Here is a 23,794-nt window from a genome sequence, read left to right on the forward strand (position 1 = left end):
ACTACGTTTTATTAAATAAATAAAAACATCTTAAACTCATTTTTTGAACTTAACTTTAGCCCTTGATTCTGTAGCATGTGTTGTCATTTTGGAAATAAGCAAACACAATATCAAATATTTTAATACTCCAAATTTCTTTGTCTAGAAAACTCATATAACAGAATTAATCTATCTCAGTATAACTATACTTTTTAATAGCATGGCAAAATGTATATTGTAATATGAGAACCAGATGTGACTGCCTAATAAATATGTGGGCTCGGTAGTCTCTTTAAAATATTTATGTTTCAATGTATTTATTCTAATTATATTGCATGTGACAAACACATTTGTTATGAATTTTTTTTCAGAATTTTTGTTGGTGCACCTGAGTTTGAAGATAATGGGGGAAAAGGGGGCGTTTGTTTGAGTGTGTGGTTGATGGTTCGTCTTGTACAGCAATCTATTGAATCACGTTAGTAAGATTATTTTTGATAATGACGATGATGATGAGAGTTACTGAATGTACAACAGAATATGCAGGGTTCTAAAATAGTGCAGATGAACTGACAATGAATTGTCACAGATTCTTGTTGAACAGCAAACTTCTTGTCCTACCGGTCATTTTGACTGTTCATATTTTTATGTCTTACCCACTTTTAGTAATGTAGTACGTAAGTGTAATGTAAATGCATGGTAATGTCAAATACAAGTCACTGTTGCCTTAAAAAAATATTTTTTTTGCATTATTTGTCTGGTGACAGTTATTTATTTTAGTACATGGTCCAAAAAATGACTTTGACCCAGCTAGAAAGAAGTTGATTGTTCATCTTGACAGAATGCCATATGGCAATTTTTGTATGTTTTTACAACCTTCTAGTGCCAGAAAGTTGGGAGAGAAGGAACAACCAATGGCTAGGTGCAACCACTTATTCTAATGGAAACAAAGAAGTTGTTGTGTAAGTTTCTTGTAACTTCATTCAGTTTAAACCTTTGTAAAGTTAAAAATTTCATTATAACTTTCTTTTCATAACCCCATAATGCCATTATTTTGCAGTTTTCATTTTATTCTTTTCGAAATTTCATGAACCGACCCACAGATAGTTTTATTTTAAAGCATTCTGAACAGCTCTGTGTTAACATTATTTCCTTTAGAAAATTATGTTAAATTTTGTTAAAATCATCAAAACAGGGCCATTGACTATAAGTTTATTGTTACTATACATACATAATGGCTATCAAAATTCTTCAATCACAGAAATGTAAGAATTGCAGTTTTGCAATAGTTTAGTACAAGATTAAAGTTTATTAAGTCAGCGACATGTTTAGAAGTATCTCTCATTTTTGTGGGACAAGTGATAAGGTCAAATCTGCCACCTCACACGGTTTTGTCGTGTGTCATATTATTTTCACTTAAGTCTTATGTTCTTACGATTTAGCACTCATTTCAAATGATCTTTGTCGTATATTCTTTATACATAGAATATTATATTTTTTATAGAATGCAATATTGATTTTGAAGTCAAATATGAAAATCAAATGTGACACTACTTTAGTGCTTACACATTTGATGCTTCTTTTTGTGAAGTTTGTTAACAGATTACCCACATCATATTATTTACAGAATTCAGCTTCTCCTCAAAATATTTTTAGTTCTATAAAAATAGTTTCAAGTTAGACCATACCAAGTAGTCACTTCCCTATTATTTACATGGAACATGAGTTTAAATTGATCAAAATTCATAACAAAGTGACAAGGCAAATTTGCTAAAAGTGTATTGAGTATAGCAAAGTGAAATTAGTACCAAAGTATTTGAGTTATATAAATTGACTATTTTGAAAATATATTAAGAAATAAAAGATGTTTACAGTTAACATAGTTTACTGCGTTTGCACAGGCTTATGCAAATCGAGGAGACCATTTGGAGAACTCAAGAGTAGATTACTGCCAGGTCGAGAATTTGCACCTGCTCTAGCATTCTTACAAAGGTCTCGAGCGAGCCACAGCGTTTCCATAGGCCAGTGTGTACGCGAAAAATGCAAAACAGACAAATTTAAAACAAACTCTCAAATTTGTCCTTTAACATGTCTTCATGTTTGATATGCAAATTCTCTTTGATTGCTTTTGAGTTCACAGATCGGTTTGTACAAAAAGCGTCCAATAATGTTAAACTAATTTGAGATCGGTCTGGATAGCGTTATCCATTGGATAGCAAAGCAAGTTTTGAACTTTTATAAAATCTTTTAAAAATCAAAAAGTATAAGATTCGAACTGAACAATCACTGAAATAAAATATTGTTTCGAAGATTACGAAATTTCTTTGTCGTAAGAAAAATAAACACCTTTTTTACAAGTTTGAAGATTTTTGCTATTCAATGGATAACGCTATCCAGGCTTCGTGCAACCGGCCTATGATTAGTTTAATATTTTTGGACCTTATTGTTTGTATTTTATAATCTGATACTGAACAAAAGAATTTTTCTCTTCTTGTAACTTTTCTGTGGACAACTGTGCTATGTATTCTTTGTTCACTCAAAAACGTATTCATTTGAAAGAAACGTCGCCTGATGAAAAGTTTGTGGTATTCTGACCTGACATGAAACTTGCCAGAAAAAATAAATAATTTAAAATTGTATTTTCTGGATAAAATCACTTTCCAAGTTTCTTTACTTGACTAGCTTTCCTACATTGTTTTTGATTTCGCTTTTGGCAGTATGTAAAACTGTTGCTGTTTCCTTTGATTTATTTGCTTTGCACACAGTTTGAAGGATAAAAAATTAAATTAATTGAAATTCATTTGTAACGAATACTATATTATAGTACATTCTCAACATTACGCTTTGTCTTTTCAAGGAGTTTTGGGAAGTGTAAACGTAATAATTTAGCGATGAATCGTTCGCCTGCTTACTTTCATATTAATAGATTACTTTAAGGCAAAATTTTATGTGAACAAGGTCTTTGCGAGGGGGTGGGGTGTTCAAACAGTTTTTATGAGGCAATTTATATCTTTAAGAAAAATTTCACAATTTCCATGTTACAAGTACATTGGTGCAAAAGACAAGTCAGCCTTTATGTAGCAAATAAAAATCATCACATACAAAAGTATGATTTGTTTACCCAAATAAGCTATATTTACATAAAATCTTTGATCATAGAAACGTTTTACAAAATTTTTAGCTGTTTCGAAATTGTCTGCTCTTTTGATACACCTTTATAATAGAAACATTACGTTGTTTGAGTCTTGCATTGACTGTTTTGAACTCTTTGCTGTTTGGAATCTTGCATACATATCGCTATTAACTATTTTTTGACTTTTCGTCAGACATGTGCTCCTCGATTCACAGAATACACCACAAACAGCCAAGGCAAGGAATTTTACTACTTAATTGGAAAGTGCGTCGTACTTGAGGGAAAGTTTCAGAACAGAATTACAGAAAGAACATTGTATCCTTGTACACTGGAAAATGGACGAAATAGTATGTTGAAATTATTATTTGATGATTTATTTTGTGATGATTTTTATTGTGAGTGTTACAAATGACTAAACCCAGTCTTACAGGTGTCGTTAATCGAAGAAGGAGTAAACTGCTTTGAAATGTTAGGAATTCGTAGCAGTACGCACGAATGACAAAACTTTGATTGTTTGGGCTGTTTAGTTGTTAACAGACCTAAAGAGAAAGTGCAGTTTTAGTGTAGGGGCCATTTTTTTTACAACAGGCGTTTTAAAGGAATCATTAAGCTAATTAGTTTTTGATTCCAATAAATTGCCATGAAGATTGTGATTATTGATACGATTTTGCAAACGTTGATCTGTCAAAAGGACTTGATTAGTAAGATCTAGAAATAATGCAAGATAATCGATTGTTGCTGGATAGGAATATAGTACTCATTCAGAGGTTCACTCTCAACTAATAGTCAAGACATTGTAAAGAAGATCATCAGACGAACCATCCTTTGTGCTGTTGCAGAGCCGTCAGTAATAGGAGAATCACCCATGTATTCTATGTTCTGCGAGAACCTTTCTCTAAACGCAAAAACTTTTTCTAACTTTCATCATTGCTTTTTGACTCCCTCTATTTTGATCTGTCGCCAATGATTCACTACTTAGGTGCCTTTAGTATCTGGCATACTACTTCTATTCCTAGCATGTGAGTCAAACAAAATATGAATTCCAATTCATTACTTAGGTCATCACATATATTTTTATAATGATTATGGCCTGATTGCCAAGACAAGAGTGCACTTGTAAGGATTGTATGAATACGATAACGAGATAGACTTTTTGAGTCTGTGATTATAAGAACTTGAAGCTGTATTGAAAAAAGCTCTGCATAAGTTGTTATTTAATTTGTTCATCGACGTTTCAGACAATCCCATCATCCACTAATGAATGTTGTCTCCTCAATAGGGTGAATTTACATTACTTGCTATTTCAATTGGCTCTGCAACTTCGGGCTTAACAAGATTTATAGCAGTTGTACCATCATATCAAATTAAAACATATGATAAGACATATCAAATACGTAATAAGTATAGCTATAGAAAAAATGCATTTTTGACCAAAAAACTTTATCAGATGATATGGAACATTTTTTTAAAAGGTATTCTTTTTGAAGCAATATATAGCACAAATAATTAAACCGATGGGAGATATAACATTACGGTTTACAACTATTAAGTGTGTAAATCGAACGTTATATATTTCCTCGAAATTGAATGGCTCTTTCATAGAAAGAACTTTTTGATTTGAAGAGAAGGAAAATCATGACCTGAAACCTATTTCACTATGAAAGGCAAATTTGAGAAAGAAATTTACGGTAGTGCTAAAAAACAAAGTTTATAAAAGCGTTGAATTGATTCAAAAGATTTTCTACACCAGTGTTGAACATGCAAGCCTAGTACCTCCGCTGTGATGTTTTTAATGTGATAATGTTGGGTACGGAGGGATTTCTATCTATACCTCTGTGTAAATACAATAAAAAATGACCTAATCACGCGATGTAAATTCTTTTTAATCGGATAGTTTGATTTTGAGAAACAATACGTATAATGGACAATGTAAATTAAGACGTCTGTTACGAAAGCCGAAAAAGAAGGTTTTTACCAATGATTGTCTGAATTATGTCTGTTAACTCATATTTATCATTATAGATTATGATTATTGTCAAGCTGGATTTTCTGCTTCGTTAAAAAAGAATCAACAGGTTGTTATGGGTGCGGTGATGTTCAATAAGCGAGGTAATACACAATTCATCACTAAATTGATATGGACCTGGCTTTGTAAACTTGTAATTTTTGCATCAACGGCATTATCAGATTTCAGTAGACCTCAATGGTTTAAACCTGAACCGACATTTTCAAAAACAAATATGGTAGTTTTTGTGCAGTTTTTGCTTTCCCTTTTGAACATTCTATTTGAACCACAAAAACTTCCATGGAAATTTAAGCCGTACATTGTTCAATTAATATCATTTCGAAAGTTTTATGAGTAGCTAGCTATCACTCGTGTATGACTTTTTATTAAATTTGTAAGGTTTTATAGCAAACAACCATCTCCTCAATGTTCATTGTACGTTTCAAAATTCACCGTTCAGGAACATCGATGAAATATTGTCATTTGACCAATGATATTCATTATAGCATTTATAGGGTTTCAACCGAAAGAAGAAATATGAAATTCAACTCTTTAACCACATAAACTTAAGCACCAGTTTTGTCGGTTGAATCTGCCTAATTTGAATGGCTCTTTTACTTTGCTTTCATTTTTCACGTGAGCAAAATCACATGGCTGCAATTGTCATTTCTTAATTTCTTTGTTTCTACAATTATTGAAAACTGTTTTTTTAAAGGAAACGTTGGCTTTGAAACATCGAAACAAAAGTATGAGTGGGCACCGTTTCCTGCAGAAGATGGAAATTTTTACAATGGTAGGTATTGTGGTTTTTTTATATCCTGTTATTTTTCTTATGCAACCAGTTTATAAGTCGACTTACGGGAAAGATCTTAAAATACTTTGCTTTTGGGCTGTCTCTTTGCGTTTTGTTTTCCACGGTTTGGATCCCAGATTTGAAATTTAGAATCGTTTGTGTCGTGTCTATCATTTATGAGAAAAGTCTAATGATTTTTTTTTCATTCAGAGTTATTTAATTTTTAAATAATGTTATCTAGGTTACTCAGTCACCACTGGGAATTTTTTCCTGTTAAATCAAGAAGGTATGGCTACTTATTGCTCTCTTAACTTAGTAAAACATAAAGATATAGTATTTGATGTTGTCGTTGCCGCTTTGGGATCTTGGTATATTTTGGAATCAGTTACACCAGTCTTTGGAATCAGTTACACACGCTGTTTGTATAAGAAAGTAAGGACGAAATTACTTTTATATAATGCCAAGCTGAAAATTTTGACCGGCAGGTTTTTGAAATAGAAGATAAAAATACATGCTGTGAGGTATTAAATCGCAATTATGACTGTGAATAGTTTAAGCCGAGCGGGCAAAGTTCAATCCTTGCACGAACAAATCTCGTTTCTTAAAATCCTATTCTCTTGAGAATGCGAGCAAATATTTGTCTTGCGAACGTTTTTATCTCCGTCAACTCCGAAATTTTGTGGTCTGATTTATTCATTTTAAATAGTCGAATTTCACAATCACTATTAAAACATTTTTATTTCCTTCTCAACTGAACAATAATATATTTACGTAGAATGCATGTACGCTTGGCATTCCTATGTTTTGTTTTGGTGACTTCATATGCGAGTTTTCTCTGTTGTCTGTGGGTTTGTAAATACACACAAAAATATCTTCATTAGTAATCTTCTTGCTTACAACAACAAAATGCTATAGCAAATGCTATAAATAGATCTCAAATTGCAAGAAATTGTTGTGGCCAGAAATGATCATGCAATTCATATTTTTTTGTTTAGCAATTGCATCTGGGTACCCAAGATTCGGATATTCAGGACAGGTTTGTTTGTTTGAATTTTTTATAATTGTCAACGTGCGGTCTTATTTTTCCCATTTTTTGATAATGAACGTAATTCTGATATGCTGCAATTTAGAAGTTATTTAAGGATTACATTTCACGTTTGGCAAGGGAAGAGTTGAAAATTAAATCATTAAACATTACTTTCATCTCTGGGTAGTCTAGATTTTTTATTTTTTCACTAGTTTCGTTTACACAGGTATACAGAGTGCACGTGTATTAGGAAAAGTTAGAAAATTTAAAAATTTAGAAATTTTGATGAAATGATAGCTTTCTGAACATTTCATAAAATTTTTAGCAATTTTTGATACACTATGTAGTTTGTTTCATGGTAGTAGTTACTTATACACACATTATTTATAGATGATTGAATGTAAATTGTGTACTACACATCTACTTTTTGAACAATGGGAGTATCGTATTTACTACAAAATTACTATATTTCATTGTTATAACAGGTTAAAGTTTATCGTGAAAATTTGGATGACGTTATCGTTAATATTTTTCCACCAGGAATAGTCCAAGAAGTAAGTATAGTTAGTTGATTAGCGTATGTTTAAATAGCGCATTTACCTCGGATGAAATTATATACAACAGAACTTGATTTGTTATAAGCGAAACAAAAAATTGTTGGAGTTAGACGGAGGTTTACCTTTTAAGTGGGAATATAAGAGAGGGGCTGAAAACAGGCTAGGGGCTACTTAATTTTTTATGCAAACTTACTAGTGCATGCTAATTCCCGCAACACATGATTGAAAATAAGCTTTTTCTATGTATTAAAATACCCAATCCAGTAAATACATAAGCTGAAAAACTAAAAATTGTAACACATGACTATGATTTGTTGGAATTTTTATAACGAAGCAATTGACTATTTTTATTTTGACATTTGTAACTTTCAATGCCTTCATCAACAAATAAAGCTTAATTGGCGTTTTCATTTTGTTATGATTTCATCAAGAGATTGAGTTCTTAGTGATTTTTCATTTGCTAAGGGTGGGAAATAAATAAAATATAGGGGTGTGTCACGTGTCTGTGGTCTAATTTATGGTAACTCGGTAGCTATAGTTTTACTGTTAATGTACAGTTGTGAGCTACAACAAGAAATATATAAAGTTACAGTTCCACTGTGATTAAATAGTTTGAAAGATCAGTTCTTTATACAGATAACTACGAGGTTGTACTTTTATCAAGTTGTAGCTTATATAAGCAAAGTGCTCATCGAATTGTATATAAAGTTGATATTTTTATGTTATGAGCGTTGCGCACGAGATGTTTGAGATCATCGCGTCACTGTCTTATGAGTTATTTTGTTTTTAGAGAAATGAGTTTATCTTCTTTGGAGCTTCCGTTTGTGGAATTGATGTAAACGCTGATGGGTAAATTATTTTTAGCATAAAGGATCAATACTGCTCGCGTATTTTGCTTTAAAGCATGAGAAAAAATAATTTTGTATGTATTCTAGCTTTGCTTTTTCATTCATTTCTTATACGAAATGTTTTGCGTGTTTCAAGTGTGTGAGGGCTCAAATTAAAGGAAGTAGATGATTGTTGACTATTAAGCTTTTAATAACCGAGCGCGAAGTCTTTACAGAGAAATATCGGACCGAGGTGTTTTTGTACAGACCGAGCCCGCAGAGCGAGGTTTTTACAAAAAGACAGAGGTCCGATATTTCTCAGTAAAGATCGATAAAGCGAGGTTATTAAAAGGTTTATTATATGGCATTATTTGACCTGAAACGAAGCTTGCTTTCTTTCTCGTCCTTGCTGTTTTTACAGGCTGTTTTTCACTTTTATAGTTTTCGTCTATAAAAAATAAATCGTTTCAAATTGTATCGTCTGGATAGTTTAACTGTTTTGCAAATGTTTTTCCTTCGAATCACATTCGTAAATGTTTTTTTTTTGTTTCGTTTATTTTGCGTTTTGCTGTTTGCATTACGAAGTTTGTTTACATTTGACTGTAAAATTACGCCTTTTGGACCGTAGTCGATTACGAAAATAATGGACCGGCAAAAATGTTTCTGAGCCATTCAAAGCCCGCCATTTTGCCGGAAGTGACGCTTGCCATATGATAATAAATCATAATAGAAATGGCTAACTTTATACTCCTTAATTCACAGTTATAAGAATTTGATATTTCATGTCATGGAAAATTTAGCTTGCTTTGTTTTGCAGTAACTCTAGTGATTGGGTGAATCATACACGTGATTTATGACATACATGAATCTGAGTCTGAGTGCATTGGTGATCATGAAGCGGACCAATTTGTTTTTATTAATTTGTTTTTTTGCCTTGATATAGTTTTTCTGATCTATTAGTTGGAGCCCCATTCTTCAGCGACAGGGGTGATGAAGGTCGTGTTTACGTATATCTTAGTGTACTATCTCAGGTAAATTACTGTTCACTATTTTATACTCATTTAGTATTTTCTGGATTCTTGAACCTTATGTCTTACAAGCATGAAACAGTTAAGGAAAAATTGTGCCTACATTGGGCGGTGAAAAGTTTTGCTAAGTTTCACGCAAAATTCTGTGCTATATAATTTATACAACTTTGTAATGACAAATTTTTAAGTACAGCATAATTTAACTGTAGTAAAAAAGACAAAACATAAGAAATGTTCTGCACGAGTATAAGTCCACTTGGTGCGCGAATTCAAAACCAAGGGAAAATATGTACTGTGCTAAAGTATCTAAAATTCAAAATAATGTGAAGCTGGAGTTCATTAACATTTATATATTTCTAGAATCGAATCCTTGAACTTTCTCCTATTGAGAACACGCGACAAGATCCTGGTTTACGAGGAAGTAACACTATGGGGGCAAGATTTGGATGGTCCATAACACGCGCAGGAGATCTTAATAATGATGGGATTTTAGGTATATTTACAATTAAATGCGGTTGATTATTTGTTTTTTGTTGTGCAGGTTAATAGCATGATGTCGATTATAAGTTGTTAAAGACAGCAAGAACTAAGAAATTGTGGATGTTTTTTCGTGTGAAATTTCTTTGTTTTACTTTTCAACTTGTATACATATAGCCATGCTAAAACACTAATCAAAAAGCTACTTGTGACTTTTAAAGTTATTTAAAACGGTTTAATGATCGATTTGATCTCACTTGTTGTGATTTTATCTTATACCAGATTTCATTATTGGAGCACCTCAAGATCAACCAGATATTGACGGAGATGGTTTTGGCAATGGTGCCATATATATTTATCATGGACGTAGGGATGGTATATTTAACGATTATCAGCAGGTATGGTTTTGTTGCTTTTCCACAACTTTTATAACAAGTAACCATCTGGACGAGGTTTTTTCATAAACTGTTAACTGTATAAATTTCAATATCCAAGTTTGTGATTTTACTGTCAATGTTTTTTAACGTATTTTATTCTTTAAATATAACCACCAAAACTTTTAGTTTTATGTTTAGCGAACGGATGTAGCACAGTACTAGTGCTTAGCTAATAATTACACTGCTGTCCCCCGGAAATTGAGGCTAAGTTTGCACAACACTACACTCAATTATTTTTGCGTACATCGTAATTATTATCAGGTCAATTCTATGGGATTGTGTGAATTGATACTTTCTATCGTTAGCTCTACACTTAATTTTTTCTTTAGAAAATAACGGCCGAAACAGTCAAGAAGTTTTATCCTAATTTTCAGCAGTTTGGATACTCTGTTGCGGCTATGGTTGACACTAACAATGATCTATATCCAGGTTTTAGCAACAGCACGTCGTATTATTTTCGCTAGTCATGAATGATTATCAAGTTATTTTATGTTTTTGAAGTAATACATGAAAATAGCTAATACTTGAACATGCAAAACTTTTAAAAATGGTTATTGTTAAGTGAAAAGAAAAACGTTTTAAAAGTTAAGAACAAAGTGAAGCTGTAAATTTTATAGTTTTTAAGAGTATTTATGCAGCATTCACTGTTCAATTTAACAAATGATGCATGTTTAGGTTTTCATGAAGTACAGCTGTATTTTTTTGTCGCTATTCATGAGGGCTTGGAGCGATTGTCAATTCCGTTTCGACTGCCTTAAAAAAAATTTAGAACAGTAAAATGTTGCAAGCAAATGACAAGAAACACTTTTGAAATGGATTGTACTAGAAAACGACTCAGCTAAAATCTATTAAAGCTATTAAGAATTTATCTATGATTTCGATTCACCCAGCGTTGTGTTTTGATTTCCTAAACTCAAAAAAAGAATTTTTCTATAGATATTGCAGTCGGGGCATGGAAAAGTGATAGAGTTCTTTTGCTAAGGTATTGTCACTTCTTCTTTTTGAATTGGATATGTGACGATTAATCATCGAGCAGTACCAATTGCAACGAATTAAATAAATTAGTTAACGCTATCAAAAATCTATAAGGAACTTATGAAATTATCAGTCTTCTACTGTTTACGTAAACAATTTGAATAAATGTATGGTACAAGTTAGTTAACTATTAGTATAAATGCTTGCATTTGAATTTACGTGAATTTAGAGAAAGTGATTTTGTATGGAATTTTAATTATGTCAGAATTTAATGCTTTCAGAAATGAACAAGCTTGAGCATGTAGGAAATAATTTGAGTGGTTATGTACTTTTAAAATTTTGCTGACGTTTTATTTAAAGTTTTATTTCTCACCAATTAAATTGTTTGTGTTCGTCGGCGTCAGGTTAAGAACGAAATTTTACTTCGAGTTGAAGTAGCCCAATAATCACTAATTTTTTGTTAATTTACTTTCTAAAGGACTCGCCCAATAATGAACTTGGACGTTTCATTGACTTTAAGCAGGAAGGAGATACTTGTGGAAAATTATACCGTATTCTGTCCCAACAGTTCTATACAATGGTAAGAATTATATTCTCTATATTTTTCTTGATGTGTAAACAATAAACCTGGCTTAACTTGGTTAATGTGTTTTAAATGAGACTACAACTCGTGTAACCAGTGCATCCCTCTGGTTACGAGCCTGGGGGAGATGTCACTTGTGGAAGTTGTCGATCAAGGAGATGTAAGCATCGAGAGTTGTTTATGATGGGAAATTTTAACGGGGACAGAAACCAACAAGGGAAATGTTAACGTATACAGTACCGCTCGCGTATTTGTTAACATAATTTTGCGTGTGATACGCGTATCCTTTCGTATCGTACATATATCATTCTCGTATGATACGCGTATGTTTCGTATCATACGCGTTTCATACGCGTACCGTATGTTAACAAATACGCGAGCGGTATTGTATGTCAGTATAAAATTTGACCAGACGAAGTGTTGGTTGTGGAGAATGAAAAGGTATATTATGAGAGAAATCAGAACATAAGAGTCCGTTCACTTGTGATGTTGTTGTAACAAGCTTTTTTTTTATTTAGTTTGGATGTTACAGTGTGTTTCCAATACATCGGCAAAAGTGTCTCTGGTCCTTATGGTACGTATGCATGGTGAAGTTTAGATGATTAACTGTTTCTGTTCAAATGATTGTAATTGCTTTTGGTCGAAGAGAATTGCATGACAGAATATCGAAATCAACTTGTGTCAGTGACAATAGTGAAAATAAAGCTCAAAACTATCAAATATGTATTTATACGGAATGGAAGGTATTGTTGTGTATTGTTGACATTTCGTTTCCCTTTTGCTACAACATTTGTATCATTGTAATAAGATCAACGAAAATATTTTTTACAGAACCGTTTGTTGTGCAAATCATACAAATAAACCACGATTCTTTTAAAAATATAGACATGTTTTGGCATGCTTTTGTGATCTTCATTGTTTATGAAAGTGTATAGTGATCATTCATAAAGATGGAAGGAGATTAGTCATATTTTTAGACCTAGGCCCTGTTCACACGATACCGGATTCGCTGAGCAATCCGATACGAAAAATGCACTCTGTTCACACGATGCCGGATTCGTAAGACGATACATAAGTTTTTATATCGCCCCAGTACTTGTGCGTGCAAGCGATAACGACGATGGTTGCTAATTCAAATATTTCGTGGAAATGAGAATTTTTTGACAGATAACTAAAAGAGTTTTTCTTAGGCATATTAAAGTTTTTACGAATGGGCTAAAGGACTGGAAGAGTGTAAAGTCCAAATACGACCGAATATATGTTGCCATTACAATAATACTAGAAAGCTTTCACACTGCGATAATACATTGTTAAGCTTAAACATGCCATGTTGAAGATATATTATATTTGCTGGCGGATTATTCATTTAAAACATAGTTTGTATCGCTATGTTTGCTCTCATTTTGAAAAATCGCACGGACTTCTTAGTTGCCAAAGTAGAACGTATCAGTTCGAGCGTTCACACGACAACGGAACGTATCGGATTGGTTTTCATACCACTTCCACAGCGGAGTCAAATCGCTCGGAAAAACGATACAAAGCGTATCGGATAGCAGCGAGCCGTGTGAACGCAAGGCCTATCCGGTACGAAAAGTAATCGGTATCAAACGAATCCGGTATCGTGTGAACAGGGCCCTAGTCGCAACTATTGACATAATATGAATATACAACTTCCATTTTTGAACAGAAACACAAAGCTGTACACTGCATTTATCATTTTATCTACAAATGTAAATTTAGTCGGCACAACTGTGTAAAATATGATGTCAAAGCAGCCATTTTGGCAGGTTTACTTCAAATACCAATGCTCAACAGTGCATGAAGACAGAATGCTTTTTCACTTGATTGGATTTTCAGCTAACGGGTGGACATTGAACCTCCACTGGTAAACTTTGAATAAACATGTTGCTTAGTAGTTATACTTTTAAAACGTATGTTTACATTAATATTGCTTGCTTTGAATAATAGTTCATTTTTTTTATATACCGAAGATAGCATAAGCTCTCCGAAACATGCCTATTTTTAAAAGATTCGTTGTCTTTTTTGTAACGGTTTTTGTGTTGTTATAATATTATGAAAATCACACTTTATGCTGCAAACCTCAAAATTTGTAAAAATTAAAGGGAATTTCGATATGGCTAAAAACAGATAGGTTTTGCACAAGCTTGTGTCAAAACATAAAAGCGTTTATTGTTCTTTCATAAATAATCACTGTTGAGTAGGTGGAAAGTTGCTGTAGACTGAATAGTTAAGAGAGGATTGCAATGTTTTTTTTGACGTACATTGTGTTTACGTAAAGAAACCTAAATCTTTTCATTCAGAAGACATACTTAGTTGAGTCTGTTTGTTTTCTTCCTAGAAATTCAATACCAGTTCGATTTGGATTATCAAACATTGCAAAATTTTAATAAGAGAGTGTATTTTAATGAATCAAGAAATGAAATTTACTCCAAGCGTGATAAAATAAGACTTCCAGGCAAGAATGTTACGTCGTGTGAGGAATTCACTCAGATTCATGTTGAAGTAAGTCAATATCTTTCTTAGTCGTTGTGCTTATTGGGCTAGACAGTTGTAAACCAAACACCAATGTCGCTTTCATGCTGTGAACGCTGGCTAAGATTGTCATTGTCATATTTCTGTCGTGATATGATGGTTTGTAAGGATAAGGGGAGGGGCTAAGGGCTACTATTATGGTTAAAGGGGCTATATTATTCTGAAGGGGCTACTATTATTAGGGTTAAGGTCAAAGTTAGGGAGTTTAAGGTAAGTGTTTACTTTAAGGTCACTTTAGGAGGTCATGTATGGGGATTAGAGTTTTGTACGGTTGTTAACGTTACTTCACTTACGTATTGATTCTTTGTTGGTGTGTTTCTACACGCGAATAAATACTTTGAACCAAAAATGCCATGAGCTTGTTTTCAGATTATTCAAATTTTTGATTCCTTATGTAGTGTTTTGCCAAATAAGTGTCGTAAAATATTTTACGTGTTCTTGTGTCCAACTCTACCTATAACTATTAACATAAATGTTTTGCTGCAGAGATCCGTTTTTATGTATTTCAATGTCGCCGTGGGCTTGTTGATATTTTTGTTTTGTCTTTTTAACATCATGTAATTTATGTGGATGTCAAAATATCGTTGTAAAATACTACATGACTCACAAGTACTTTGCTTTTCACGCGCTTTTCGTGTATTTCAAAGTTCTTGCAACAGAAAATCATTTAGTCTTTCTCAAATGAAGTAATGTTAACTTCATCAATCGAAATCTTGAAAAAACTACGTTTTATACAAACGGTTTAATGGGAAATTAATGTGAAGGTGGCTTTTTCAAGCTTAAATACTAACAGCTTTATCCACCCCATATAGTCGCTTCAAAACGTTCGATCGCAGTACTTCTAATTCTTTTCATTGTGTACGTTAAAATTCTTTCTTACATTTTGTGAATTTGTAGGAAAAGAATCTTGTGGACCGATTGAGGCTTGGAGCCAACAGCATCGGTTTCAAAATAAATTACAGTCTAATTTTACCACCAAACTGCGAAAATACGACTTTATGTCCAGTTTTGGATACAAGTAAAGGCTCTGTTAGAACGGAACAGGTAGGAATAATTTGGAATATGACTTACTACTTTTGTAAGGAAGAGTTTCTGTTTGTAAAGTAGTTTTTGTTAGTAGTACTAGGGATTAATATAATTTTCTGATTAAATTTTTTCTTAAATATTCCGATTTTTATGGGAAATTTAAAACATTTGTCCGTGAAAAGTTCAGAGCAAATTTACACAGATTTATTAACAGGTTTATGAAATTCTTTCGTAACTAATTTTTGCCATTATTTGTTGTTTTATAACCAGTTTTATGGAAAAGTAATTCCTTGTAAAACAATTAGCATTTCATTGGCGAATCGCACATTGAAAGAGTGAAGTTATCACTACGCAATGTAACTGCCGAACTATTTGCCGGGTATCATTTTTGCGAATTGTTCTATGAACACCTGTATGTAGGCTACAAATAGAAAGTTTTAGTTTGGCGTTGACGACAAAATGCAAATGTCACGTGATCAAGTCTTTGCAGCTTACGTTGCGATTCAGGTTTTAACGGCATGAAGCACTTCTTGTGGTAGGTGATGTACGGCAAGCTTTTTACTATTAATACACCAAGTGACGTTTATGGCCCAATGTAGTTATTTTATGTGAATATACATCACGAATATGTCTTTTCATCGACAAACGTATAACAAAACATGAAATCTAGCTCCTGACAATGCAAATTATAAAAGACAAATGCAAAACGCCAAACTATATTCAAGTTTTTTCGAAACGGCAAACCTCAACGGCAAGCAGGTAGTTGAGGTTTATCGTTTGCCGCAGACGCTAAACTAAAACTCGCTATTATCGTGAATTGTTTCTGAGACCACCTGTTTTTGGGCTACCATTGTCGTTAATTAGACTGAGAAAACCTGTTTGTAGGCTACCATTATTGTGAATTGTTGATTGTACTGAGAAACCTGTTTGTAGGCTACCATTATTGTGAATTGTACTGACAACGAATGCAATTATGATCTCAAAACGACAATAAGGTAACATTTTCGTTTATTCTTTACTTGCACTTTTAGATTTGCGCGACTATGCGTGTTAGATTTTCTTTGGTTTTCAAAACAAAATTTTAACAAAATTATTTAAAACTACTTACTACACGCTGGGGAGATGTCGAAAAGGGCTCAAATACTCGGGAAGCGTCGGTCGCTCGTAGCTTCCAGTTTTTTTGGTGATATACCGAGCGACCATCAATCATTCTGAGCTCATTGAAAGAAAACATGTTTGGTTTGAAATACTTGAATAGGTATTGAAAGACAAGTTCAAAAAAGAGCAACAACAAAATACATTTGAAAACGTTTTTCGTTCACTTTTTTTAGCTTTGTCAACATTGAATAGTCTTATTGTGTATTTTAACTAATTTTATGTATTTGTACTAAATACATATGTTTAAGCAAAATTTTCAACTGTCGTAGGCTCGTAGCGAATCGTCTTTATATTGTCATCACTAACATTGTCTCATAAATCTTAACTTTAGTGTGCAGCAGCTATATTATTTGTATTAACTGGATTGAATTGATTTGGTGTGTAACTTTTTTTTGTTTAGTGTTGATCAAAATGAAATAATTATTGGTGAAACCAATTCCAGAAAAGTGACTGTTGAACTCAGCAGTTCTGGCGAAGTTGCGTACAATCCTACCATTGCATTAACTCATGACCCGTCATTACAATATGAAGATTTCGATGTATCCGATGTAAGTTATTGTTTCAGTATTTTTGTTAATAAACTATGTATTAATGAACGATAACGATTTGTTTGTAGACATTGTGAATTTTCTCTGTCAATTTTATAGAGATCGTTCAGAATTGTGCCAGATGCAACACTAAGTAGACCTGATTACGATTTGTTTCAACTTCAAGGACCCTTGATCCAAATCAAAAGGTTAGCCATTTGGGTTTCATATGAAGTAGTTGTGAATCATTGAGGCTTTTAAGAACAGGCATATTATTATGGGTTGCCACGCACATGCGCTGTTCATATTTTATTACGCAAAAGACATCCGACCTTTAGGCCAACTGACGTCCATATTATTGATCTCTATGTTTCTTCAGGATGTAGCATACACTATATATTTTCGTTAATTACCAAAACGGTTGCGTTTTAGCGTATACTCCGCTCTCTATTTTACTGATTAAAGTTTGAATTTAACACTCAGCAGCTAAAGATATTTTACAAGTATAAGCTTTGCAGAAGATCACAAACATCTAATATGTCTCGTTTCGGCGACTTATGCAAAAGACTTTATTCGCCATATTTGTACACAATTTGTGTATCTCGCAATGCTCTAGTCAGGAAAATGCAAAGCTAAATGTGTTTTTCTTTCAAGTTTTTATTGGCGTGGGTTCGATAAAAAATAAAGTGAATTATATATATAATAGAGTCAATATGAGCTATAGCCTATAACTACAATAAAACTTATATTTACAATTCCTCCGCATTCAAAGGTAAAACTTAAGCTCAAATCGGGACAGAATTGTCGACAAAAATCTCCTATTAAAATATCATTTAGAAAATACTGCAACTACAAACCAAAAATGCAAATGAGTTTTAATACATTACATAGTTAAAGGTTTCAGATTATTGTTAAGATCTGATGTTATGTAAGGAATGGTAAAATGGAGTTGACAAGATAAAATGGGCTGGAGAGTGATGGAAAAAGTGCAAATATAAAATAAGGGGTTGAACTAAAAAGGTTCAGGGGAATGGAGCAGCCTTGGATGTTAAGTGATGTCTTTCATTTAGAAATTCAGCATGGGTGAAACGACACGTTTTATGAACACCAGAATCTTTGAACACTTGGGAAATACTCCTACTACTGGAAAACGCTATTCTAACTTTTTAATATCAAGTGTTCTTTATCACATTAATACTTTTAACCACCATTCTTTTCAAGATTTAAAATCATTTTATATTGCTCATACACACTCGAACTTGAACACTTGGCTTAGGCTAACCACGTGTACGCAGTCCGTACCTGTTTTTTTGAAGCGATTTTCAGACCCTGGTTTCGTAATGGGGCGCTTGCAGGAAAGAAGATCAGGAGAAGATCTGCTTATTTTTTCGGCGCACATGCGCGTAGCACATGCACGACCGGCGTATTTTTTCAATTGAGAAGTTTTACAACTGATATAAACTATGTGAGCGTAAAGTAGTTCATCTTTAGATTTTTTTGACAGGTGACACTGGAAATTACATACTCGACCACCGCTGTACTTGGTAAAAAAAAGAATCTGGAAATTTTTGTTAGAGTGAACGCGTAAGTCTGTTTTCTTTATATTTTAATTGGTTATTTGCCATATAAGACGGAATATTTGTTAAAGTTACATGCTTCTTGTGGCTTTATAAACGCTACGATGAACCGTGCGTACAACTAATATTTTGTGTTACATATGATCAATTACATTAACTTCATTATAACTGATCCTCGAGGAATATAATTTTCTGAATATTAGAATTCTTGAGAAATATAATTCTTTACAAAAACATGGATCCACGAGATTGATCTATTCAATCGTGATGATAACATAGGTTTTTTTGAACAGTGTTGTTCGCTTCTCCTGCTTGGTGTTGTGTTTGTACAGTAACGTATATAAATAAGCTATGAAAGAGATCTTTCATTGTTTTAGATGGTTATCGATCTTTGTAATTTAGCCTCGAATTTAGCAAACTCTTTCATGCAATCAATGCGTTATGTGCTTTTGTGATGTTAATTCTTAATCTTACATGTCATTTCATTTCTTTCTTATGTTTTTACTTTGTTTTAGGCTAAGCGGAAGCGAGATTAATGATGAAAATAACAACGCCACCATTTCTATGATTGTCAAGCGCAATGTCAGACTAGAAATTACCGGGTATGTGGGACTATCTGCTTTTATTTTAAGTTTGGTTAAGTTGCATCTCACTAAGAAGACTGCTGTGTCTGAAAACTTAAGAGTATTGTGAATTTGTAAAGAAGTTTCTTTACAAGCTAATCATTGATATATTGATGTAACTTAGCTACCGTTGCACTCGTTGTCTTTTAAATACGTAAATCGGTCATCGTAAACAACCTTTTGCAGATACGCAGTGACTTTGGTCAAATGTATTATATATTTTGACGTACCCTAGATCCGCCACTGTTATCGATATTACCAACTGATAAACTTTAAAACATTTTATTTAAAAGATGAACTTTGTGTTTTAGCACAACTGTTCCTAAGTCACTAAACTATCCAGAAAAGGTCCTGATTTAAATATAATAGACAACGACTATAGCTCTGTGAACATTTCTTCTATTGGACCACCAATAACCATTACCATCGAGGTAAGGAGAAGATGAATTTCCCTTCCACCAATATTCTTTTCAAAACTATAATCCCGTATAACGAAGAAATAATTAGTTATATAGTCATTTTAGAGGTCACCTCCTAACTATGAAAAAGAAAATTATCTTCGCTATTTGGTGCCATTGAAAATATTTCTAAATTTCTTGTCTCAATATATTTGATTTCTATGACTTTTTGATGATGCTTTTATGACTTAAATCAGACATCTGACGTACCTCTATATGCATGCATTATATTACCTAACATAAATGCCCGTCAACTTTTGAGTTGATTTTTTGTTTTGGATCTTATTATAGGTTTACTTACACGACGTGTATACTTCATTTAGGTTGCAAATGAAGGTCAAAGTGATTTAGAAGATGTGAAACTTCATATAAGCGTCCCTCTAACCGAAAAAGACAAGGAATTCAATTATCTTCTGTATCCTGTCAGTATTAAGGTCAGTTCTGGCAGTTGTATGATTTTTATTTTGACAATGTTTTACATCGGCGATGTTTTTCTGTGAATTTATCGAAGTGGATTATTGGAATGGGAAAGTTCACAGTTTAATTTTGTTTAGTTTTTGTAAAGCACTGTGGAAAGGTTTGCTAGGCTATGGTGGAAATGTTTACAAGGCTATGTTGAAATTGTTGTTTCTATGTCATAAATGTTATGTTTTGTTTGTTTGATGTAAACTACACATACAATTTTTGATATAAAGCATTAGGTTTAAGACGTTTCTGTAAACAATCTTATTTACATCTTTACCAACTGTTTAATGAACATTAAGTTACGTATGTCGTTTCAGGGAAGAGGTGATGCCAACAACGCAGAATGCAGTGGAAGAGCCTTGAATCCTGCTAACCTGTCTTTAACTGCGGTAAGGATAACCAGGAATAAACTAATTGTTTGAGACTGCGCGATGTATTTAACGTAAAGTAAATGCTTTGAACCCCGGAATATTGTTACATGTTTGTAGATGTAGATGGTTTAGGTTAGTATAATCCTGAGAAGGACTATTTTTGTTGTTGTTGACTGACGTTTCGACAACCTTAGCGGTAGTAATCTTCAGAGTCAAATTATCCTCAGCTCATCTTGACTCTGAGATGACTACACCAAATTGTCGAAACGTCATCAACCTCAACAACAGTCCTTTTCAGGACTATACTAACCTGGACGATCTACATCTACAAACATGTATTTAGCTTAATTATTTTTTTGCGAGTTGCACATTTGCTGGTTACAGATTTTTAAGTTTGCCGTTCTTTGTGTCTATAAATAACAAGAACTTATTAGAATTATCTTACGTTATATCAAAGTGCCAATGCTCAACAGAACATGAAATCAACATAAATTCTTTTCACTATATGGGATTTCTACCAACAAAACGACCGATGCAAACACCTAATATGTTAAATATAAGCACATAGTTTGATTCTATGTTAAATATATGTCTCTACTCATATTTAATTTTAATTATATTCAACTTATAGCCATTTAAAGTGCTATCTTAGTGAAGTGTTTGTTCCCTTTTTTTATTGGCTTTGTAAAAAGTACTTGCTGTCAAACCCGTTTTTGCCAAGGGAATTAAATGTAGTCTTTTCAGAGCGAGTTTATAGCTGTCAAATTGACGATTTTTGACAATTTTTTTGGCGAACTTTTTGGCTGCTATGTTCGCTAAATTTTCATCATAAGAAGTACACATTCTCACCATTGAAATAGCAGTTACTATTAGCTTGGCGACTTCCGTATTCTGTGTGACGTCAGATGAGCGGCCAAAAGTTTGCAGGCGAGGACGACTTTGGGTGTTTAACTTTGTCACTTTTCACTCAACTTGTATTGGTCATAAATATATCAAAATCCTTGTAAACGTCTGAATATTTGAAAATAGTTCTAAAGATAGCAAATACCACTTAGACGTATTTTTAGATTTGTCACCACGACAAAGTCTCTATTTTATTAGTCTGAATATTTGTTCAAGTGTATGAAACTTTCACTTTATATGCACTTTAAGAAAATTCAAATTCGTGGATGCCTTGTCACCGACATATTTTTTTTATCAGGACCCGCAAGGAAGAACTAGACGGAGAAGAAATACAGAAACCCTGGTATGGTCACGATTGCAGTTTATCTTAGACAATGGTTTAAATAAAATAAGATCGACCACTACGAAAGCAAAATATCTGAAAATTGACCCAAGTTTGTGAGGCGATAGTGCAATTACTTTGATTTAAATCTCGTTTTTGTATGAAATGGCTTGGAGTTTTTGCAGCCGGGTTAGAAGTGGCAAAATAACAACAGACAACGTATACTGGAACTTTTTAGATAAATTATCCACAGTATTTTTTATTATTTGTTTTATTGCCTAAAGCTTTAGATATTCGAGTTCTTCTCAAGTGTAAAGAATACTTTACTTTAAAAGTGTCTTCTAGAATCTAAATTATGTGTTTTGCCAAATACAAAAAACGCGTTATTTTTGCCTGTATCGTTGTTCATCAAGTAATATTGATGAATTACTTAGTCTGTTTTAATCAAAACATTCAAACTGCTTCGATTTTGTTTTCATCTCATCCGCGAGTCAGGTGCAATGCCTTTGATTCAATTTTTTTCATTGTTGTCAAACTTTCTTCTTTCTAGTCACCTCGGACGATGGATTCAGGACTGGTGACCTGTACAATCAAAGAAATTGAAAGAAAGGGTCGTTTTGTGGCAGACTTAAATGTGCGGCTGTGGACTGCGACTCTTGCTGCGGTAAGGCATAAAATAAATGAACATTTGTGGCAATACATTTCTTACTTCCAAAAATACTTTGACGAGGTGTGTTGCATCAACAACTTCCCAACACAGACAGTAGTTGAATGAGAGTTTATTATTGAAATCCGGTATGTCAAAATTTGTTTTGAAATCGGTTTTTGGTGATATTTTGTATACATGAATACGGATATTTCGGTATTTTATACTGCGTAGTAACGAAATGAAAGTTTCGTCCAGTAGAACTTATCACAATCACGTTTACAAACTAAAGTTAAAACATGCAGCCAGGCGATAGTCACTGTCCTAGTTCATAAATACATCTTACGATTCGGCAGTTTTGGTTTAGCAATTCAAAGACAAATACATAAATACCTATTTTAAAAAAAGGCGTCAAAATTCTATTTGAAGAACAAATATTTTTTGGTTGTTTTTTTCGTGGAAACACGTGCTATATGCTTTTTATTTTTCAAAGAATAAACTTCAAATTCACTATTGATATACCGGTATTTTGATGTCGGTATACCTTACATACTGGTATTGTGATGTCAGTATACCTGTATGTCCCGGTATTCTGATGTTAGTATTCCTGTATATACCAGTATTCTGATGTCGGTATACCTGTATTTACCGGTATTCTGATGGTGGTATATTGGTATTTGCGTTATCAACTACCTAACTTTGCCATAAGTATTTTGAAATTTGCAAAACTTTGCCATTAATATCTGCAACTTTATTATACGGATTTAGTATTATCCTAAAGATCTTCTCATGATTGTCCAATTTAATGCTGAATATGTCAACAATCTTAATGAGAGCGAATCACCTCATCGTGGACATCAGGAGGTTAGCAATTTTACTTTTTCTTAAACATGCGAATTTTTATGTTTGATAACTTTCATACAGGTTTACCCTTAAGGAAGGCGTTCTGAGTTTGTTTGAACTGTTGTTTTTTACAATATCGTTTATTGTAGGTCACAATTCGAGTAACTCCTGAAAATGCTCCTGGAAAATCCAAATCAACTCCAGTGTGGGTTATTATTGTCTCTGTGCTTGGTGGTGTTTTGTTACTGGCTCTTTGTATTTTCGCTTTATTCAAAGTAAGCAAAAAAGTTTTGTGTTAATAAGGTTTGAATTTGCTATAATAAATTCAGGATGGTAAAACACAAGATCATAGACACTCCGTAAATAGCAGACATTATTTAATCTAAACGTTTCGACAAGTGTTACATGTCATCTTCAGTAGAAATTGTTTTTTAAAATAGCAACAGCAAGTTGGTGAAGTTTAGGATAAGTGACGCGGAGTTTAGGCCAAAAAGCAAACAGTTT

General features: G+C 33.1%; 1 protein-coding gene and 1 long non-coding RNA gene across 2 annotated transcripts in view; both read left to right on the forward strand.

Annotated features, from left to right (window-relative positions):
* The window catches only part of LOC124440217 (integrin alpha-4-like), a 98,067-nt gene that overhangs the window by 42,425 nt on the left and 31,848 nt on the right, over positions 1-23,794 (forward strand). The window contains exons 3-6 of the mRNA XM_046990541.1: positions 860-936; positions 3,303-3,456; positions 5,132-5,218; positions 5,830-5,907. Coding sequence (XP_046846497.1) covers positions 860-936; positions 3,303-3,456; positions 5,132-5,218; positions 5,830-5,907 — 396 coding nt within the window. The remainder of the gene's footprint in view (positions 1-859; positions 937-3,302; positions 3,457-5,131; positions 5,219-5,829; positions 5,908-23,794) is intronic.
* LOC124440232 lies at positions 17,269-22,400 on the forward strand. The gene is made up of 8 exons (XR_006946617.1): positions 17,269-17,291; positions 18,587-18,666; positions 19,175-19,261; positions 19,594-19,713; positions 20,064-20,174; positions 20,523-20,594; positions 21,778-21,822; positions 22,352-22,400. It is a non-coding gene; the product is annotated as an uncharacterized LOC124440232 (long non-coding RNA).

Source organism: Xenia sp. Carnegie-2017, unplaced genomic scaffold (assembly GCF_021976095.1).
Source record: "Xenia sp. Carnegie-2017 unplaced genomic scaffold, XeniaSp_v1 HiC_scaffold_2, whole genome shotgun sequence".
NCBI lineage: Eukaryota > Metazoa > Cnidaria > Anthozoa > Malacalcyonacea > Xeniidae > Xenia > Xenia sp. Carnegie-2017.